Source organism: Micrasema longulum, unplaced genomic scaffold (assembly GCF_059751315.1).
Source record: "Micrasema longulum isolate JH-2025_06_02 unplaced genomic scaffold, ASM5975131v1 h1tg001127l, whole genome shotgun sequence".
Classification (NCBI taxonomy): Eukaryota; Metazoa; Arthropoda; class Insecta; order Trichoptera; family Brachycentridae; genus Micrasema; species Micrasema longulum.
The window spans coordinates 20,118-43,020 of NW_028278315.1; the positions used below are offsets into that span (position 1 = coordinate 20,118).

Sequence of the window (22,903 nt, forward strand, 5' to 3'; positions counted from 1 at the left end):
ATATGATTCTACGCTCCTTCTTAATTCTATGGCTACACGCTAAAAATAGTATCAAAAGCGGCCAACTGCATATTTAAAGCCTCATAAAAATAGCGTTTCTTGTTGTGGTAACCTTCATGTTATTAGTTAAAAGCTTTAATGGCACCAAATATCATCAAACATTTTTTTTCTCTAAATATTTCAATCAAAAAGTGCTGTTACTGATTTTCGAAATTTTCCGGATCCCTTGGCCGTCTTTAATACTGAGGGCCTCAGGTTTAATTAATTATTTTTAGAGGATATTAAAAAAAAAACTGTGTTTAAATTACTCGCCGAGTTAAATTTGTGGCTTTTTAAAAGTGGTATGGCGGTTGAGAGGTAAAGAGAAATAAAAAAAACAAGTATGTAAGTATAAATTAACAAGACATGCTTATTCGTTATAAGTTCAAGAATGCACGAAACAAATCAGTTTCAGAAAAATCAAATCAACATACAAAAATTAAAATATAACCGTCTTGATACTAATTGAAGTGAAAACTTTACCATAGTAAATGTTAGTTCCAAAATTATTCTTACGTTATGCAAATAGAGTAGGATAGATTTTATTAAAAAAACATAGTAAATAAATTCATTGAACATATTGTAGTAGGTTACATTGTTTCGCTAACAAATGTTTTTATGCAGTTGTATTACGGACCAAGGGAGTCTCATAAATGTTGTGAAATCTGACCGGGATCCTGAACACGTGTTGTCGGCGACAAGGTCAGAGCTGAAATGAACTAGAGGCGGGATGCAACCGGAGACATAGTCGGCTCTTTTTGGCACATGCCATTTACGTAAACAATCGATACCGTGGACAAAGGCGACACTAATTTTTACTATTTACGTAAACATAAGATGACTTCTCATTGGCTAAGAATGCACCAATTACAGACAACGCTTTACAAAGGGATGCAATCGTTGCGTTGGAGCTGGGTATTTGTGTGTTCTTACAGTTAGTAAATTTTAAATAATTGCGTAAATAATACGGAAATACTTTGGCCCGGTAAATGATAAGATGACATTGTCTTTCCTGAATAGGAATAATGTATTGTAATTTAGTTTTAATGTAACATTTATATGTTTTAGCTAGATAAACTAGGGTAGTAGCATTGATTCGTAGATTTTTTTTGGACTTTTTATTATAAAAATCATTTTACGGAATTGTAGAATATGTAGGTCTATGATAATATAAGCAATAATTAGTCTAGGCATTGTATAATTATATCTAAAATTAGGAATATGTATATAAAATAAAAATAAAGCATAAAAAAGGGAGTGTCCTGGAAAATTGGCGCGCCCAGATGCAGTAAAATGGGAAATGGCCTCAGGGATCAAGGGTAATTATTTAAGCTTAGGTTTCTAAGAGAGAGGGACAGTTCCGAATAAAAAGCCGCAAGAAAGAGACGAACGGAGATCGCCCAAAGAAGAAATTTGAGACACCATCTGGAGATTCTACGGTGATTCACCGCTTTATTTTTAACAAACTGTTCTTTGTTATAATAAAGTGCTTGAGTTAAAAAAGTTCACCAGTTGTTTAGCTTGAGAAAGAAAGGCGACCTCCTCACCTGAAAGTTCTGTCTGTGCTGGTTTTCACGTACCACTGTTGGTTTGAGCACAAACAGTTAAGATGGTAGCGTTGAAATAAAATGTTTCTACTCTCGTTGGATGTCCGTTGACAGCTGAATATTGAGGCAGTTGATTTTTGAAGGCAACAGTCTGGGCTGGTAGAACTGAATCCTCGATGGCTACTTTGGAATGATAGTTGTATAGATTCAACCTGAAGATAACTGACAGCAATTTTTCCAGGATGAGGAAGGTACCTACCTTCTACTTTTCAGTATGGATGCCAAGGTCCAGAGTTTCCACGTCTCAGTGAGAGAGCCTCCACGTCTTAGTGTGGCCGCCGAAAATGCAGGAGATGCAATACATAAATTATTTCCCTTGTCCTACTTTTATAACATTGTGCCTCGATTATGAACGTTATCTTCATCTGTATATATCGAGTCGGTATATTTAACTTCTGTACTATCTGTATCTTACCTCGGTATGTTCTATCTACTTGCTATTGACATCATATGATCGAAATAAGCCAATGAATGACCGCTAAAAATTATTCCGCGTTCCTTTCGTCATTAACATTTAAAATAGTTCTCACTTATATTTTAAATAGGCTACTTTGATAGAAATTTCCCACTTCAAAGCGATTATAAACTCCAATAAATCCCAATTCAAGCAAAAAATGCTCGCTTGAACATAATCTTTATATGAATTTTAACCATTTCAAAAACGACATGATTAACGATCGTCTGCATTTATCTACTGAGGTAGTACTGAGCGATAACAAGGCTGACTCTCGATACATTCTCTCAGAAATATAGTAAAAATAAAATAACTAAATCACTTTTTTACCGTGGTAACTTTCTAACGCCTAGATATTCTAATATGTTGATAGGACAGAACCTAGTGACATTATTTTCATATCTAGGCGTTCGTTTGATTAAACTGACAGTTATGTCAGAATTTAACTCGACTTCAAAATTTACTTATTTCCTCTTTTAAACAAAACGATAAAAAAAATTAACAAATCATAATTAAAGGAAAAATTGCTCGGTGGAACAAAATTTTTGGCACTTTTAATGCGTAGATAAACGTATCGAGGGGTTCTAGACCCATCGGTATAAACCGATGCACTTACATCAAAACTTTTGATGGTGGGGGTATCGGTAGTATACCTTTGTAGTCGGTCGGGAGACTTTTATCTTCAACTATGACGTCACACTGAAGCTATGTCATTTTAGAGCGTAGATATGTGTACCGTGACGTACGCTTTTCCTTGTTTCATATCGATGTACCTACCCAAAACTTGAAGGTGGGGGGTCGGTAGTGTATATATTTATTTGGATAATTTATATGGCACCATTTTTGTGAAAATCACATCACGGGCGCTGTACAATAAATAAATATCCCAGCACGTCTTGCAGCTACAGAGCGCATGGACATTAATAAGTAATCTAGCGCCTATTTGCATTTTTATTTTTATTTTATGTGAAAATGAAGTTTAGAGTTTAAGTGATATTAAAAAAAAACTAAATGAAAAACAAATTTATTAAAATAGAAGTTAGATTACAACAAGTCTTGCAGCTACTGAGCGCATGGAGAGTTGGAATTCTAGACCCCATTTACCAAATTAAGATATTTAATAGTTGAAAACATTTACCTATTGAAGCAGCTACTATTATTGTAGATAATGTATATAGCGCCATTTTTGTGAAAATCACCTCAAGGGCGCTTTACAATATCCCAACACGTCTTGCAGCTACATGGCGCATTGACTGTTGGGATTCAAGTTCCTTGTTTAAAATTATAATTTAATTCAGTAACAGATAACAGATAGGAGCTAGATTACATAATTTCTTGCTGCTACAGAGCGCATGGACGGTATGAAACCTAGCCCCATTTACATTATTTTAAAATTGAATTTTGGTTTTTCTATTTATTTTAAAAATCGTTTACAAATAGGATCTGGATTACAACATATCTTGCAGCTACAGAGCGCGTAGACAGTTGGAATTCTGAACCCAATTAATGAATTTTAAGTTTGAACTTATTTATGAGCTTATGACAATGATTTAAATAAAAAAAAAAACACAAATTAGCAGTAGTAAGTTAGTCAAGTGTTCATAATAAAAAGTAAACAATAAAGAACTAAATAAAAAAAGCATTGTTTTCAGATATATTTTTTTAATATTTTATTTAGGAAACATACAGTACAGTTACAAAGTTTTATATTTTACACAGTTAGACTTAACTCTAATGGACCAGTGAAGTTTCCATATTATAAAGTAATTATATGTAAGGTTATTAATTAAAGTACAAAAAAGAGAAGGAAAAAAACCTAATAAGAAGTTGTTTAAAATAAAATTAAAGTAAAAAAATGAAGAAAATTTGTAAAAGTAATTACAAGTTAAGAATTAAAATAAAGAATGAAAAACATGCTCAGATGTAAAAATAAAATAAAATAATAATAAGGTTTTTTTTTAAAAGGACAAACATAGATATACACATACATATTTTAAGGGATACAATGAAACGATGAGACGAATCTTTAAATAAGAAAATAAATTTAAGTCAATTTAAAATCATCTTCAAAATTAATGACACATAGTAAGAGCAGCAATATATTGATTTTATATACACATACAATATAAGTAATTAAAAGTAGTTTAAAAGTATAAAAACATGTCAATGCAGCAGAGAAAAAAAAAAGAATAACATGTATAGCAAGTAATATTTAAAATCTGAAAAGGCAATATAAGGAGAAGATTTTAAAGCAAAGGTAGTTGATAAAATTTCAGTAAAGCGATTATGATATCATTGTTTGGAAAATGAAGCAACTACCGATGTCCGAGGGGCCCCGGTAACCGAATTAGCCACATCTTTCCGCACATGTGCAGTGTGCACCAAGGGATGAGAGGTAGAATGTATTAAAGGACGCAACATTCCCGCTCAAAATTTCTGAATGTATCTCTTTGTAATCGCTAGAGGGAATTTATCTTCAACTAGACCGTCAAGGTGAAGGTATGACGTCTTTATCTGTTTATCATAATCGAGGCCCATGTATTTATATATATTGTATATGTGTATAAAGTGTTAAATAAATAAATAAAATCCCTAAAAATTTCATTTCGGTTCATTGATTTTATTTAGTGTTGTACCGATGTTTTAAAAGTATTGATGTATCGCACGAATCCCCGTGTTACGCCCATCTCTATTTGTCAAGCACCGACGCGAACTTCACGTTTGTGTGTTCTGTTCATATCTTTCCTTGTCAAGTGTCATCGGCCCATTATTTTAAGATAAAAATAATCCCGAGTTAAATAAACGGACACTTTCAAATTAAAGATAAATATGATCGCGAAACAATAGTGTAAAAAACAAGTCGTCTTTTCGCTCGAACGACTCCCGATCGCTCCGCGACTTATGTAATTAATTTTGTTGACAATTTTGCGCATTAAAGTTGCGAATCGGTGCAATCATGAATCAACCGCCGAAGCAGCCGAAGAAGTCACCCATTGTAGCTGATTATGAAATCTCAGACACAGTCCTCGGTCTCGGAATCAACGGAAAGGTACGCTGCGTGTGATCTCATTTAGATTAAGCGGATCTTATTAGTTATTAGTCATCGATCGCTACATTAATATTCGACATGCAAATCCGCTGTCAGTAGCTTAATCACAAATAACTATCGACGTGCTAGACGTGATAACAATTTCTCACCGCGGTTGTTAATCGTATTCGCGATCACAATGGAACATCCGTGAACACCGAATATTAAATGTCAAAATATTTACGTTTCGCGACGTATAATCCTGCTGCGCTATCACATTGTTGGGGCCAAAACATGAGATTTATTAGAATAAAAAATCCCATATTATTCGATTATCTGATGGGAAATACTCAATTAATCTCAACTTCTGAGGTGCGCGACTTAGGCGTCATTTTCGACCAAAAATTATTCTTCATTAGTCACATTAACAACATAACTAGTAAATCTCTGAAAATGTTGGGATTCGTGTTACGTGTGACTAATGAATTCAAAAACATAGGCACTTTGAAGTTGATGTATACTTCTTTAGTGAGAAGTCAGTTAGAGTACAACTCGACAATTTGGACTCCTTACTACAATTGTCATCAAAATTCTCTGGAAAGGGTCCAAAAAAAATTCTTAAGATACATAAATTTTAAACTTGGAATTAGTCATGAATTTTTAAATTACGATTTTTTATTAAAAACATTAAATTTGCTTAAACTTAACGATAGAAGAAAAATTATAGACCTGTTAAATTTGTATAAAATTGTGCATTCTATATGGGATTGCCCAGAACTTTTGTCACTCGTCAACTTCAGGGTGCCTGGAAGGATAACTAGGCGGGTGCCACCGTTTTGCAGTAGTAACTCACGCACAGTGTATGATTGTAATGCCGTATTGAGCCGACTTCATGAACTCGGCAATAGTTGTTCCCACATATCGGATATATATAATGTGGGGTATTGTTCTTATAGAACAAACCTTATAAACTTTTTCAAAGATGAGCAGTAATCATATTTAATGTAGTTACTTCATATATGATTTTCTGTTTTTTTTTTTTTTTTTTTTTATATATATTTTTATTATAAACCTTATTATGTTTAAAATTTGATTTACTTTTTATATTAATTTTTAAAGTTCTCGTATACTTTTTATTTCAAACTTTTGTTTTATTTAAACTTTTTTTTTTTTTTTTAAATATTATGTTATATAATTTTTAGGCTTGATTATTGTTCCTTAGTTTTGAGTGCAAATATGTAGTTTAAAAAATATCAAACCTTATATGTTTATATTATAAATTTGTAAAAGGCAATTATGCCGTGTATGTTAATAAAAATAAAAATAAAATAAAATAAAAATAAAACTAAATTAATCCATATTTTGTTTATTAAATAATACATTTTGTAAAGAACGCACTTAAATTACTGACAACTTCGTTCCGAAGATTTGGCGGGTTAAAAGAACGCTTTATTGGTTAATTTTGTATACCGACTAGCAATTTCGGATGTTATTGTTCTGCTTTGCAGCATGTTCATTTCTTTCAAAAGTGTCGTATATCGTTAATTATTGTTTTATGCCCTTTTAAATATTTTCTACTGAAGTTGAGATATTTATTTTACTGTGTATACTTTGTACTCTTGTATTTTTTTATGTAATATTTCAAAGAACCGGGCATTTGTCCTAGACTTAAGTGTTAAGATCCTAGTTTAGTTTATTGTTTTTTGTCCTAGGATGTCACGTATGATTTAATTTATCGAGGAAGAGAAATCTTGTAATTGTTTGAAAAGATCTCGGAAATATTTTGTGTGACACTAAAATGTCAGTGTTATTTTTTATAGAATGCAATTGAAATAGGTTTTGGAAAGCTTGTAAGAGAGTAACAAGCTTCAGTCTTCATATTGAGGTCTGCAAGTGCGCCTGTAGAGTTGCTGACGGAAAGTCAGACCGTAGCAGGCGAGGAGTGTACAGTGTAGGCATCTTCGAGTGTTACGTGTTTTAGGTAAATGTGTTTACCTACGTAATCATTTAAAGAAACTGCGGTCATCTTTTAGAACAGTCGCAATAATTATTATTTCTGTGACATTGATTAGTGAGCCTCTTAGTGAGGCGAGGCTTTATTTATTTATTGTGGATAACTTATATAGCGCCATTTTCGTAATAAAATACCTCAAGGGCGCTTTACATGGTGATTCTATTGTTAAGTTAGTTTAATTGAAGCTTTTAAATTTGTAATTTAATTAAAATAATTTATTTTGTTGTCACGTGCTACGGATTTATTCAAATGATTTAGAGAACAAGTGGGTCTTAAGTTTTTTCCGAAACATCACTTCACTTTCACAGCCTCGCACCTCTGCTGGGAGAGCATTCCATGCCATAGGGCCTGCGACCGCAAATGCGCGCTCACCAAATTTAGTGCGCTGTTTGCGTAGAGGTATAATAACTTTTCCTCTCGCCGTAGACGTAGCTGATCTAAGCGTGAGACGCCTGTCAGCTAGTTCATCTGGAATGCATAGTTCCCTTAGATATTCCGGAGCCGAGTTGTGCAGTGACTTATACATAAGCCAACAGGCTTGCTAACACGAGGCTTGTACGCATCCTCGAGTGTTACGATTTACGAGTGTGAGGGTGTGATTGCCCTGCGGTTTTATTCGAGCTGATTTGTGTGTTTAATGACTATGTGCCCACTCAACTTTTTCAGACTGTTTTCTATTGTGGTTTATGTGACATTGCGAAATTTGGATAATAAATAGTATTTTGAAGAAACTGTGTCTTTTTCCTCATTCGCATGACACCCGAGATTGGCGAGACCGTCGATGTAAGAACCCTACACCAGCTGGTGTGAACACACATATTTTAATTTTACCGGTGTAAATATGGAAAATATTCCAAAACTGATATTTTTATTTATGTATTTATTATTTTTCATGCTATTTATTGCACTTAATCGGCGGTCACTATAGTATTTGTTATTTGATTTTCACTTTTTTGCATTAGATAGGCACTACTTACTATTTTTCAAATGCAACATATTGTATTATTTTTTTTTAGTAAATGCCGATTTTTCGCCAGTGAAATGTATTTATTTACGACGAAAACAAAAAACAAACCGACACGAGCGTTGACTTAGAGACTACGATAACTTAAGCATGTAGATTACACAAACATCACTCTGTCAGATTTAAAATTTACACTAAAAATGTATTATGTAACTTAGTAGACATTATAATAATAAATATGTACATCTCCCTTCCCCTCCTTATCCTCTCTTCAAGCATTTTTGTCCTTATCCCGCCCAATTTACAGTAACTTAATGTTCTTAAAATAAATATTTTAAAAATCCTTGATTATTGAGTACATGAAAATAACATTTTTACATGTATAAATTGTATGTATTTATTTGATATGTAATATATTTTCTTTACTAACTTTGTATACTATGTGGAAATCTGTTATTAGTTCTGAGTTTATACACTATATCTGTTTGTTTACTAAAAATATGTATGTAGAACTGTTGATTTCACAAATAAAATAAAATAAAATAACAATTGAAATTAAAGAATAGCTATTTACTTGGATATATTTTAAGTATAGGAAAAAAAATATAAACACATATATAAATAGTGTGTGCTCATAAATGTAATCAAAACAAGATAAAAAATAAAACAAAGTGTAACATTCACCATTTTGCCTATGTTTGAACATCCATATTTCTTCCATTTGTTGATTTTAGTGAAGTTGAAGAGCTGAAACCTTTATTGTTGCGAAGAGATTCATCTGACTGAATTATTTCACATACTAGGCAATGCCTGAAAACAATTTTTCAATTTTTAAATTTCTAAAGACAGGTCATAAGCCCTGTAAATGCCTAGACTCTCACATTCCCTTATTCAAGGTATTCTCTATCCCTGTTTTAATTTGTTAACCTTAATGACTCCCGAGGGGGTGAAATCCAGTCTTTTGTCTGGGATCATTTGGACAAACTCAAATATTGTAATAAAAAAAAGCAAATCAAAAATTTCAATTCATATCTACAGAAAAAATAAAAATAGTTAGAAAATTAAAAGCAACTATAAAAATTAAGATCTAAAAAATGTAAATAAAATAAGAAAGACATAAAAGAAATGGTTAACCTAAGAAAATAACAAAAATGTATTCAATGATAGATAAAAAATGTTGTACGTTAAAAAAACATAATTTTATTTTTACTACGACATGTTTTTATGTCAAGTGGCAACATTAAATATTTTTGGAACAATATAATCCAACGTATGTTGTCCATATTTATTTTTAAATTTTGGTACAAATAGACCATCAACAGATGCAAATCTTGTTAGATACTCGTAGCTATGTTCTAATTTATTATTATATATCGAGCTGAACATCTGCTGGTTGAATGAACTATTTGCTGTTTCTGTTTAGGTGGTGCAGTGCATAGAGCGCAGCACTGGCAACAAACGCGCACTGAAGGTCTTGCGCGACAGCGTGAAGGCGCGCCGAGAGGTCGACCTGCACTGGAGAGCGAGCGGATGCTTGCACGTCGTAGCCGTAAGCTCATTACCTTCCTTTTTGCCCTACTCTTTACGCCACCCTGCAGGCGCCTTAGCACAAACACGAAAAGTACAAAGTGATGGCATTTTGCAAATCAGACTACTCTAGCATCACTTCACGGCTTTAGCACAAGATGGAGAGCGGTAGAAGCTTTGTATTGCCAGTGTCGCTGTATGGAGTGGAGGGTTGGACTCTTAAAGTTTCAACGATGAACAGAATTGAGGCCTTCGAACTCTGGTCGTGCACAAGAATGCTTCGAATCTCATGGACTGATCGTGTCTCCAATGAAGCGGTTTTAAGCATTATATATTTATTTATACTTTTACATTGTTTGTATTCCTTTTTTTATACAGAATAATGTCCCGTGCCGAGGGAAACCTTTTACAAAATGTGAAGCATGCCTTAAATTAGTTATTTAACAAAGTTAACATAATTATTATTATTATGGATAACTTATATAGCGCCATTTTCGTAACAAAATACCTCAAGGGCGCTTTACAAAGTGATTCTTTTAAATTTGTAATTTAATTAAAATAATTTATTTTGTTGTCACATGCTACGGATTTATTCAAATGATTTAGAGAACAAATGGGTTTTCAGAACTAGGTCCCTTGGTATATTCTAAAATCTCAATGTAAATTCTATAAAACAACTTTATGTTAAAGCTTTGTTACTATACGCACGTAAACATTATTCTCTTCCTTCCGTTACAAATACAATAGTTACTAGATACTCCACCCTGATGCTGCAAAAAAATAAAAAAATAAAAACAACCTTCGGTCAAAGAGGATTGGCCTACTACTCGGTTAAAGTGTACAATCTACTTCCATTATCCATAAGGACAATTAGTAAGTTCTCAAAATATAAAATGAAAAGAATGGATACTGGAGGTGGGTTGCGCACGGATCGATGAGTGGATCAAGCCAAATATGTAAAATGTATGGACTGTTTATGAATTTTATTAATTAGTCTATATAAATTGGTTATGTTTTTTATGAATATTTTTGTTTTTTATTGTTTATTATGTAAATTATAATTAGGTTAATTGGTTTAAATACGTTTTTTTATTGTTATTTTATTGATAATTTTGTTAACTTTGTTAAATAGCTAATCTTAGGCATGTTTCACATTTTGTAAAATGTTTCCCTCGGCACGGGACACCCCAGTGAGGGAACATTATTCTGTATAAAAAAAAGAATACAAACAATGTAAAAGTATAAATAAATAAATATTCTGCAATGAGAAGTATGACCTTCTCCAACTTATTACGGAAGGAAAGATAGAGGGCAGGCGGGGTATGGGACGGAAGAGAGCATCGTGGCTCAGAAATCTCAGACAGTGGTTCGATGTGCCGGATGCGGCAGCTCTGATTAGATGGTCCAGGATCGTGATGAATTCAGAATGATCCTCGCCAACCTTCAGTAGGAGCGGCTGAAGAAGAAGAACTTTACGGCTACAAAATAAACTGTCGGAGATGTTAGACCTTCCTCTGCCACTTCCATTTTTCACTATGAACTAAAAATCCGTTGTGCACTGCAATTCTTATTTATTTATTTATATATACGCCCATAGGCATTTTCAAGAACATATTTATGCATAGAAAACTATTATAAGGAAAGTAGAAAGAGACAATGGTATATAGTAGACTCGGTGGGAGTGGAAGCGGGAGAGAGGTGTTTATAATTAAATTTATTCAGTGATCGTTTGAAAGAAGACAGCTTGTTATCAAAGAAATCAAGACTGGTATGTTTGTTGGCAGACCTGAGAATTCTGGGCATAGGGGAATGAAAACCATAGTTAGTTCTATGGTTATCGGTATGAAAGAGTAAGTTTTGTCTAAGGTTTCTAGTTGGGATATTTAATTTTATCGAGCTCAGTAGTTCAGGCGCATCAAAGAGTGAGTTGAGAATTTGAAATAGGACTAGAAGGTCGGATTTATTTCGACAGTCTTGAAGAGAAGATATATTTAAGCTAGTTTCTCATTATACGTATATTGGTCTCCGGATAAGCCCAACCTCCAGCCTATCTTTCTTAAAAATCAACGTTGAACTGATTCAATATTTATGATAATTATTACAAATGTGTGGATTTAAGCGTCGTATTTCTATAGTACAACTTTATTGTGGATAAATCGAATTCATCTGACCTTAACCTCGTTTTTGATTTTTTGCAGATTGTGGACGTTTATGATAACACATACAGCGGCGCGCGCTGTTTGCTCGTGGTGATGGAGTGCATGGAGGGAGGCGAACTGTTCCAGAGGATCCAAGAGCATCAGGACGGCGCCTTCACGGAGCGACAAGCTGCCGAGGTAAACCCACGTCAATCTTCTGTTTCCGCATACTTGTATATTCACACACATGGATACGTATTATTTATTTATTTTATATACGGCCTAACCAGTCGCGTGCTCAGAGTTTTTGACTAGTGTAGGCAGTAGAAAAAAAAGTATGTTTTGTATAATATAAGTATTAAATCTTACCAAACAGTTTCCTCACTCGTCACATTAGTTTTTTGTCCATAAAGAATAACCGAGAAAATGCGTTGTTTCTTAAAACAGTTAAACACATGTTTTCGTCACTACCACAAGTTTCACAGAACTCCCTTTAAGTTTTTATTAACAAAATAAAAAAAATTTGGTCTTTGACCGTTTTTTATTAAATAATAATTGGAAAAAATGCTAGATGTCAGTAACGTATTCGTTAGTTCATGAAAATCACTGCCTTCAAAGTTACCCATACACGCGTAATTACAACAGAAAAAAAACCCACACATACACGTTTTGTTCATGTAAATAGCAGCTGCAGTATGAACATAATAAGCATTTGTAGTTTGTGCCTTAGCCAACCCTGGCCGATGGTTGCGCGCCGATCGGTGCGACGCAGTACTTGGCTGAATTTTATATATATTTTATATTTATTATAATAGTTACTCGCATATTTTATACTACTTTTTAAATTAAATTCTAGTAGGGTAGGCACTGCTTATGTGCCTATATGAAACGCACGCCACTGGGCCTACGCCAATTACAACAGTAATATGAAGAAACGCGTACAAGAAACCGGACAAAAAGAACATTAAAATGTGTAGTAAAGACAAACTGACTCGCCTACAATCTGTAAGTTCAGTCATATCACTCCACTACTTCGGGAACTACACTGGCTATGTTTTCCACAGAGGGTCGAATACAAACTCTGTTGGCTTATGTATAAGTCACTGCACAACTCTGCTCCGGAGTATCTAAGGGAACTCTGCATTCCAGATGAACTAGCCGACAGGCGTCTCACGCTTAGATCAGCTACGTCTACGGTGAGCGGAAAAGTTATTATACCTCTACGCAAACAGCGTACTAAATTTAGTGAACGCGCATTTGCGGTCGCAGGCCCTATGGCATGGAATGCTGTCCCAGCAGAGGTGCGAGGCTGTGAGAGTGAAGTGATATTTTGGAAAAAGCTTAAAACCCATTTGTTCTCTAAATCATTTGAATAAATCCGTAGCATATGACAACAAAATAAATTGTTTTAATGAAATTACAAATTTAAAAGCTTCAATTAAATTTATTTAACAATAGAATCACTATGTAAAGCGCCCTTGAGGTATTATATTACGAAAATGGCGCTATATAAGTTATTTATTTATTTATTAACGGACATTGTCCGTGTACACAATTTATAAGGTTTAAATATTACAATAAAAGAATAGTTTAAAACATTTTTAAAAAAAGAAAGAAGCATTGACAAACATAAGGGACATCGAGACAAGATCTGGACTATTTATTTAGTGCTCGTTTGAATCGTTGTAAACTTAAACCAAAAAAGTCCAGATCTTGTCTTGAGTTAACAATACGACAAAGGCGGGTCATTGGAGAATTTAGGCCATAGTTTGTTCTATGCTGATCGATGAACAGTACTTCATTGTTTCTCAATCTACGAGTCGGAATATTGATTTTACTTGTCCCAGTAATGATGGAACATCGATTATACCGTTTAGTATGCCGAACATATATATGGAGTCAATATTAGTTCTACGTTTTTGTAGACTAGAAATATTTAACATTGACTCTATTTCAGCATAAGAATAATTATCTCTCTCTAGTCCGAGCATCCACGCTATTTTTCGAAGCAAGCGATGTTGGACTGATTCAATGTGATTATGCGATTGACATAGAATGGAGACCAGACCACTATTCTAGGAGGCATATTCTAGAAGAGGGCGAACAGTTGAGCAATAAAGAGTTTTGATTGTACGGACATGAGTAAAATCAGAGGATATTCTGTTAATGAAGCCAAGTAATTTATCCATAATAATAATAAAACAAAGGCAGTAAAATAATGATATACAATATATTCATAAACACGATAAACATATAAGACTTCGAGCTAAACTGTTAGTGGTTGTTGTTGGTTTTCTAATTATTGTAATGAAATTAATTAGTAACGACGTCTCTCGTTGCAGATAATGCATTTCATATGTGTGGCCGTGCGCCACCTCCACGATGGCAACATCGCCCACCGGGACATCAAGCCCGAGAACCTGCTGTACTCGGGAGTGCGCCCGGGGGCGCTCCTCAAGCTGACGGACTTCGGCTTCGCCAAGGAGACGCACAGCGCCGCCGACACCCTGCAGACGCCCTGCTACACGCCCTACTACGTGGCCCCGGAGGTAATCCGCCACTCGGCGTCGTGTGACATGATTTTTCAGTATTTTATTTTATGAGGAAAATGGGGCTGGCTGAATTTGCTCGTTATATCGGAGAACGGTTTTTTTAATTACAGTCGCCGTTGCATATCGTCACTTGAACAAAAAATGAATAGACATCCATAATATTAATAGTCTTAAAATGATTGATCGAGTCTGTCATGTACGGGCCCGTGCAGAGAGGGTGGGAGGGAGGGGAGGGAGAGGGAGAGAATGAGTTCAGCCGGATGAATCTCACCCGCATGATAAAGGTTTCAGCTCTTTTACTTCAGAAAAGTGACTGTGATGCTACTTGTGAAAACCTGTAAATGGCTTATTTGTTTTGTTATATATATAAAAGATAATTATAGCTGTTGGTTATCCAAATAAATAAAATAAATAAATAAAGCCAACAGATGGAAGAGTTGAGGAAATGTGGATGTTCGAACATAGGCAGAATGGTGAATGTTACGCAGTGTGTAAAGTGGCCACTTGAACCAGCCAATGACAGGTCATAAGCCCTGTAAATGCCTAGACTCCCAAAAATTCTTCTTCTCAAAAATGTTTCCCCTCTCTGTTGCAACAAATTTAAAAATAAAATCAGCTCTAAAACTAAAAAATAACTCAAATAAACCTAATTAATAACGACGTTCTTACAAGGTTACATCATTTTGCAAAAACGTTGGAGATGGGACAAATTGATTGATGTAAATAGATAAATGAAAAAAGTATAAATGTCTTATTTTTTTGTGAATAATTGTCTTAAGCACACTATAATAGGCTTGTTTTTGCGTTTTTATATCAATTTTCGGAAACAGAGTCTCATGTTTGCATGAAAAAACTGATAAAATCGATTTGACCGGTACATGATCAGTGGTCAGTAATTTCCCATCACTCTTGACATTAGTTTGGCAGCTGTCATTTTAATCAAGCTATATTTTAAGGACTATAGTTGAATTTTTTTAATAACTTCCTCATCGAGTGGCTGATTGAACTATTTGGCTACGACATATGCGTATTATCATGTACCGATTACGTTTACACCAATTGCTTCCCTAATGGAAAACCTCACCACCCGCCCCCGGTTCCCAGGTACTCGGTCCCGACAAATACGACAAGTCGTGCGACATTTGGTCGCTCGGCGTAGTGATGTACATCTTGCTGTGCGGCTTCCCCCCTTTCTACTCCAACAACGGCCTGGCCATATCGCCGGGAATGAAAAGGGTATGTTGTTTACACTTTTATTTTTATTCATCAATTTGGTCACATAAAATAATACAGTAAAACCCCTTTTTTACGTTTTTCAAGGGAGCAACAAAAAAAGTATAAAATTAAGGAAAACCCTAAAGTAAGGAAATTAAAAATGTACAGAAAAAAATGAATTACATAAAAATATAATTATTGTACTAAATGTACTGCAGAAAAATTGTGAGATTCATCTAATTAAATTATTTCACCTTCATACTAGGCAACGCCTGAAAATGTTATTTTTTCAATTTCTATACTTCTTCATGGACCAGGTAATTTATCAACAATATTTTGAGTTTGTCCAAATTTTTGTAGACAAGGACTGGATTCAACTCCCTGGGGAGCTGTTTATATTAACAAGAAATATTTTATATTAAATAAAGGTTTCAGCTCTTTAACTTCACAAACATCAACAGATGAAAGAATTGAAGGAATATAGATGTTCAAATATAGGCAGAATGGTGAATGTTACACAGTGTGTAAAGTGGCCACTTAAACCAGCCATTGACAGGTCATAAGCCCTGTAGATGCCTAGACTTCTATATTACCTTCTCTTAAATGTTCTTCATCTCTGTTGTAATATATTAATATAAACAGCTCCCCAGGGAGTTGAATCCTGTCCTTGTCTACAAAAATTTGGACAAACTCAAAATATTGTTTTCTCTGGATATTTATTGTTTACTTTTAAGACTGAAAAAGTGCACATAATGATAAAACTGTAATTAATTTTTAATACTATTATAAAATACATAATTTACTGCCTTGGAACGGGGAAGCTATCCCTAGTTAGGCAGTTTAGATGAACCAAGAGCAAAAATAAAAAAATATATATGTTTACTTTTACTACTTAATTAATTTGTTGTATAAATAATTACTTGTAAATTGCTGTAATAAATATGTAAAAAATAAATAAAAAAAAAAAAAGATATTTGAAACTCTCGACCATTTTGACGATTCGTTTTATTTATTTATTTATTTATATACGGCATTTCTGCCATTTACATATATGTGGTATAAAGAGTGCTTAGAAATAAAAAGATTAAAAATAAAAGAAATCGAGTATGAAATATTAATATACTCGTACTATACACATTATTAATTACTTGAAATACATACATATTTTAAAGAAATTATACAATAACAAAATACATTAATCAATCAAATTATAACTATTCCAACCCAATCTTCTGAAGATGATTTGCTCTTTTTGATAAAAATATGTTGGTCACTTTATTTTTTAAGTTAGGCAGAGATAAACTAAATATATCAAAATGTGATGCATATTCATTCCTGGTATTCTGTAATCTAACAATAGGTGAGTTATATTGAGCTACCGTTCGACAATTTTGACAATAAAATATTGTAGATGTTCTGCTTAATCTAGGTGGTACATAGAATGAAATCAATTTCAGTAGATCGGGGGTATCAAACATTGGTTTTATTATTTTTGACAGAGTCAGGGGATTTCGAGCATCAGTCTTTGCATACAGACCTCGCTTTTTTTCCATTCATACACTTTCTAACGCTCATTGCACTGGGCAATAAAAAAAAAACTTTTTTGTCTCAGAAAGAAAAATATGTGATTCTGGTTGTCAATTTGTGTTCAATATACTTACACATATCCTTGTAATCAATGAAATCATATTTCGGTAAATATTTTTTTAGAGGATAAGACTCGGGCAATTTGACTTCCCGGATCCAGAATGGTCCAACGTGTCGAAGGATGCCAAGAACCTCATCAAGGGAATGCTGTCGGTAGAACCCTCCACTCGGCTCACCATAGAACAGGTAAACTCGCGTTTTATTTCCCCGTCGTCTCTAGTCAAACTTGCCCCTCGACGATCTGAGCCAGTCCATATACAGAATATGTCATCAACATACCTTCTTCGTTTCTCCTTTCGTTCTTCTGTTTCTTTCTTACAATATTTTATAATATAAATAGCAACGCTAGTAAAAGGGAAATATCACATATTTTTTAATTTATAATTTTAAATTCCCGCAAAATGGCTCATTGGCCACGCCCCTAATATGTCACGATTTGGATAATTTTTGAACTTTGAGGCTGTTTAAAGTCACGAATCTTGACTCAATTGTCAAGGCCAAACAGTTTTTGTGGAAACATGTTTGTAACAATTTTATTTTAAAAGTTATGTATGAAAACATTTATCCACAATATCCATATTTGTATTGGTATTCGTAGTATGTGATATGGCTCTATCGCTTATGAGGGCAGTATAACGCTCCGTTGTGTAAAATTTGACATATTCGCCTTCGAATCAGATTCTGTATAAACTCTGAAATGAGGGGCTCAAAGGACAGTGGGCCCATCCCCAAAAGTAGAGTTTCGAGATAAATTAATTTGAAAAAGTAATGTTTTTTTAACAGCATTCGAACTAAATAATATTTGTGTGGTAAAAAAGTTTTTAATTCAGCGCCGCTGACCCCGGTTGGCGTTTTGCTTCGTGGCATTCGGGTTGTTATTTTGATAACGTCTTTTTTAAAATCAATCAATATTTTTTTTTCATTTAATGGTACCAATTTTGATTTAATCCGTCATTTATTGTCTAAATAAGGTTTGTCAGCACAAAAATCCAGTATCTTCTGAAGATGATATTTAAAAACTGACAAGTTGGACTAGACAGTATTCAAATCCCTTCATGAAATGGCTCCAAAATACCTATCAGACCTTTGTATTAGGGAAAATACATGTCAAAGAAAATCTACTCTCAGGTCAGCATTTGATTCAGGAAGAGGAAAACTTGTCGAAATCCGGCGCTTCCCAAACACTAGATTTGGAGACCGTGCTTTTGCCGCCGCCGGCCCCTCTGCCTGGAACCGATTGCCTTCAAACTTACGAATCATCGACAGTCCCAGTCAGTTCAGATCCCAACTAAAATCCCACTTCTTTAGACTATCATACCCTCAATTTTAAATCTGGAAATATAATATATCACTTAAGTTTAGTTAGAATGTAAGTTTAGATATACAATTGTAAACCGCCCTTGAGGTGATTTTTCACAAAAATGGCGCTATATAAATCAGCCAAATATTATTATTATGCAGGTTTGTTGTCATAGTATATTTTTGTTCTCTCGACACGGGTTCTTGGTCTCATAGAGTCAGAGATGCATTTTTTTTGTAATATGTATCTTTATATAAATAAATTGTCCTCGTGTGATCTTAGCCAAAATGTGTCGATCCTCAATGACGAAGGATAACGGAGCGATGCTTGTCGCAGGTAATGAACGGGCGCTGGATCAAGATGTACCAGAGTGTCCCGCAGACGCCCCTCCACACCGGGCGGCTCCTGCGGGAGGGGGGCGAGGCGTGGGGGGAGGTGCAGGACGAGATGACGCGCTCGCTGGCGACCATGAGGGTCGACTACGACCAGGTATGACAAACGGGGAGTATGAGAGCAAACGACGGGAGAGAGGGGGAAATAATGTGTTTGTGTTTGAGGGCGAGAGTGTGTGATGGTGAGTGAAAGAAGAGAATGAGAGAGACTTTAATGATAAATAAGTGTGTAAGATGTTGAGAGGTAGAGAATGAGAGACTGTAATGATAAGATAACCCTAGGCTTTGTTATCAGAACAACAAGAGAGTTTAAGTCTGTTGATGCATTAAACATATTATACATGCCGGTAGTAAGAAGCCAGTTAGAATATGGGTCCTCATTTTGTTACCCATACAAACAGTGTGGAGAAGGTCCAACAGAAGTTTTTAAGATTTATAAATTTCAAATTAAACATTCTAATTGAAGAGCTTAACTATAAATGTTTAATGAAGCAGTTAAAATTAATATGTATTAGTGATAGAAGGGAAATTTCAGATTGAGTGCTGCTTTTCAAGTTATTCAATAATGTTCTTGACAGTCCCGAACTTTTAAATTGTGTGAATTTTTATGTGAGACAGCGTGGGACGAGACAAAATACTTCTTTTGCTGTTAATTTGCATAGTTCAAACTATGCTAAATACTCGCCTTTTCCACGGCTCCACATGTTAGCGAACAAACATGGAAACATTTATCTTTATACAAATTAAAATCATTACTTTTTAATCACTTCTATTCTAAATTATAAAAATGTACCAAGTGTTATACTTGTTTGACTGTTTATGCTATGATACATTGCCTCTGTTACTTCAATACTTTTTATATTTAAACCCTTGATTTATTGTTAATTTTCTGCTGATTTTATTTCATGTATATATATTTTCTATACTTTGTCAAAGGGGTAAGCCATTAAAATAAATAAATAAGTGTGTAAGGTAGAAAATGAGAATGACTGTGACGATAAATAAGAGTGTATAGGAGAGAGAGAGCGTGAGTGATGATCAGAAGAAGAGAATGAGAGACAGTAATGATAAATAACCGTATAAGAGAGAGAGAGAGCGTGTTTGATGTTGAAGGGTAGAGAATGAGAGAGACTGCGATGATTGATAAGAGTGTAAGGGGGAGAAAGGGAGCGCGTTGGAGGTGGAGAGTGAGAGAAGCTGTGAAAATATACGAGAGCGCGAGATTGTGCGTAGTGATGTGAAAGAGCCTTACTTTTGTATGAATCCGGGCAGTATTTTTAAAAAGCAATATGTTTGCAGGTGCAGATCAAGACATTGGAACAAAGCAACAATGCGCTACTAAACAAACGGAGAAGCAAAGCTACCGCCTAACTCTCTCTACCGCGCCACCCCGACTACTGCACTCACCGACACGATGCAAAGATCGTAAAGACAGAGTTTGCTGCCGGCACGCTCGCCCCTACTCCACTTCCGCCGGCCGAATAAAGAACACACTAATTCATATTATTATTATCTAATATAGTTAATTGGGGGAATATTTGTATGAGAATGTATAAAAAAACATGGGTCCTGAACATTTCGGTGTAAAAAGCGGGAAAACTAAAATCGAAGAACGTAAAAACGAGGTTTTACTGTAGTTTGTGGTGTATTTTTGTGCTTATGGATTTTTCTGCTTTCAGTAAACCTCTATTTTATCTCCGAGTGTCGGGATCAGGCGGAATATTCCGTACTCGTAGTGCGCCAATCGGGAACTTCCTAAAATAAGAAAATCCACTCAGCCGGCACCGGGGAGTCTGTTCTGCATCCTTTGCTTTTTGTCTTCGGACAAAATCCAGCTTCTTTCTTCTCCCTCGGTACTTTATATACCGTGCACGGCTTGTTCGCAAATCCACACGAGTAGCCAAAACGTCGTGTCGAGATCAAGCCGGCGTAACTACGTCACATCCGCGCGCATTTACATGTGTTGTGTGCGGGGCATTTTCCCGATGAAACAGAACTCAGCCTCGGAGTCTTCTTTGAAATAAATGGCACAAAACCTTCTTTCATCGACTTTGAAATAGGCGAGAGTTGGAGCTTATTAATCAGCCCACACATGCATATTTGTTTTAAGCAATACTGAATATAATATCTGTTGCAATCAATAAAGAACAAATTATTTTTGTATTTAAATTTTAATGAAGTAGTTCTTTTATTTTAAGATAGTATAGACTGAATATTATTTAAATCCATATTATTGCATTGATTTTTGGGAGAGAGCTTCTGCCCTGGGTCCTGATTATAATGGAAAATTAACAGATCTTCAACTGTCTATAAAATAAATTAAATAATCTGTATAAAAACGTGGATGATTTGTTTTCAACCTTTAAATTAATTTCAACAGAGAGGGAAAACATTTTCGAGAAGGGAATATGGAAGTCTAGGCATTTACAGGGCTTATGACCTGTCATTGGCTGGTTTAAGTGGTAAATTCCATATTCCCTTCTCAAAAATGTTTTCCCTCTCTGTTGAAATAAATTTTAATATGGAAATCCTGCCAGTCTGCAAGCATTTGGACATACTCAAACATTGTTGAATTACTACCTGGTAAAAGAAGAAGTATAAAAATTGGAAAATTGTTTTCAGGCGTTGCCTAGTAGGTGATTTGGTTCAGCCGGATGAATCTCACCCATTTTTTTAGTTTTAAAGCTGATTTTATTTTTAAATTTGTTGCAACAGAGAGGGGAAACATTTTTGAGAAGAAGAATTTTTGGGAGTCTAGGCATTTACAGGGCTTATGACCTGTCATTGGCTGGTTTAAGTGGCCACTTTACACACTGTGTAACATTCACCATTCTGCCCATGTCTAAACATCCACATTTCCTCAACTCTTCCATCTGTTGACTGTTGTGAAGTAAAAGAGCCGAAATCTTCATCACGGGGGTGAGATTCATCCGGCTGAACCAAATCACCTACTAGGCAACGTCTGAAAACAATTTTCCAATTTTTATACTTCTTCTTTTACCAGGTAGTAATTCAACAATGTTTGAAGATGTCCAAATGCTTGCAGACTGGCAGGATTTCCTCCCTAGGGAGTTGTTCATATTAAAATTTATTTCAACAGAGAGGGAAAATATTTTTGAGAAGGGAATATGGAATTTACCACTTAAACCAGCCAATGACAGGTCATAACGGCGGCCTCCGTGGTGTAGTGGTCAAGACGCTTGACTCACGCACCGAAGGTTCCGGGTTCGATTCCCGGTGAGAACACAAAAATTAAAATGTGATTTTTCTCAAGCCTGGGTGCTCTGTGATGTAATTCACCACTGTAATTAGGCCTCCTGGCCTGTTGTGGTGCAAAAAAAAAATGTAAAAATGTAAATGTAAAAATAAGCCCTGTAAATGCCTAGACTTCCATATTCCCTTCTGAAAAATGTTTTCCCTCTCTGTTGCAACAAATTTTAATATGAAGTACTCCCTAGGGAGGAAATCCAGCCAGTCTGCAAGCATTAGGACGTACTCAAACATAGCTGTTAACTTTTCATTGTAATACGGGCAATATAGATTATTGGGTCGTTTTTCTTTCTTCATTTTATTTTTTTAATATTTTTAAACTTTACATGCATTTCACAATGTTCCAAACAGCGTACATTTTAAGAAATATAGTTAGACGATAAACAAATATATTGTAAACCATCGTGCCATTTCCCCTTAGGATAGGCAGAGGATGGAATGCCAAATTACCGTCTTTGCATACATCATCATTCCATGTCCGCTCCCTGGCTCCCACATTCCATCCACAAAGAGCCTCCGTGCATCTCTATCGGCTGCGACTCTGCGTCATCCCAAGTCAGGTTCTCGTCCCGAAGTTCTGCCATAAACTGCCGACGAACAGTCAGCCGTGGACGTTAGAGTGGGCCGATGATGTATGAGGTTTTTTATTTTTTAGACATCAAAGTGAAAGGGGTCTAAAAAGTTGCATTTTGGATCACATTTAACGTAAAGATTATTAAAAAAAATATTCCATACTACTTTTGGCTCTCAACCGAG

At 34.9% G+C, this 22,903-nt stretch overlaps 1 protein-coding gene across 1 annotated transcript; it reads left to right on the forward strand.

The window, feature by feature from the left end:
• The first annotated feature begins 4,827 nt into the window (after positions 1-4,827).
• On the forward strand, positions 4,828-21,196 carry MAPk-Ak2 (MAP kinase-activated protein kinase 2). Its single transcript, XM_088233584.1, has 8 exons — positions 4,828-5,149; positions 9,530-9,655; positions 11,832-11,969; positions 14,114-14,320; positions 15,428-15,559; positions 17,249-17,371; positions 18,822-18,974; positions 20,177-21,196. The coding sequence occupies exons 1-8, from the start codon at positions 5,057-5,059 to the stop codon at positions 20,246-20,248; spliced, it is 1,044 nt and encodes a 347-aa protein (XP_088089710.1). The 5' UTR covers positions 4,828-5,056; the 3' UTR covers positions 20,249-21,196.
• Positions 21,197-22,903: the final 1,707 nt, after the last annotated feature.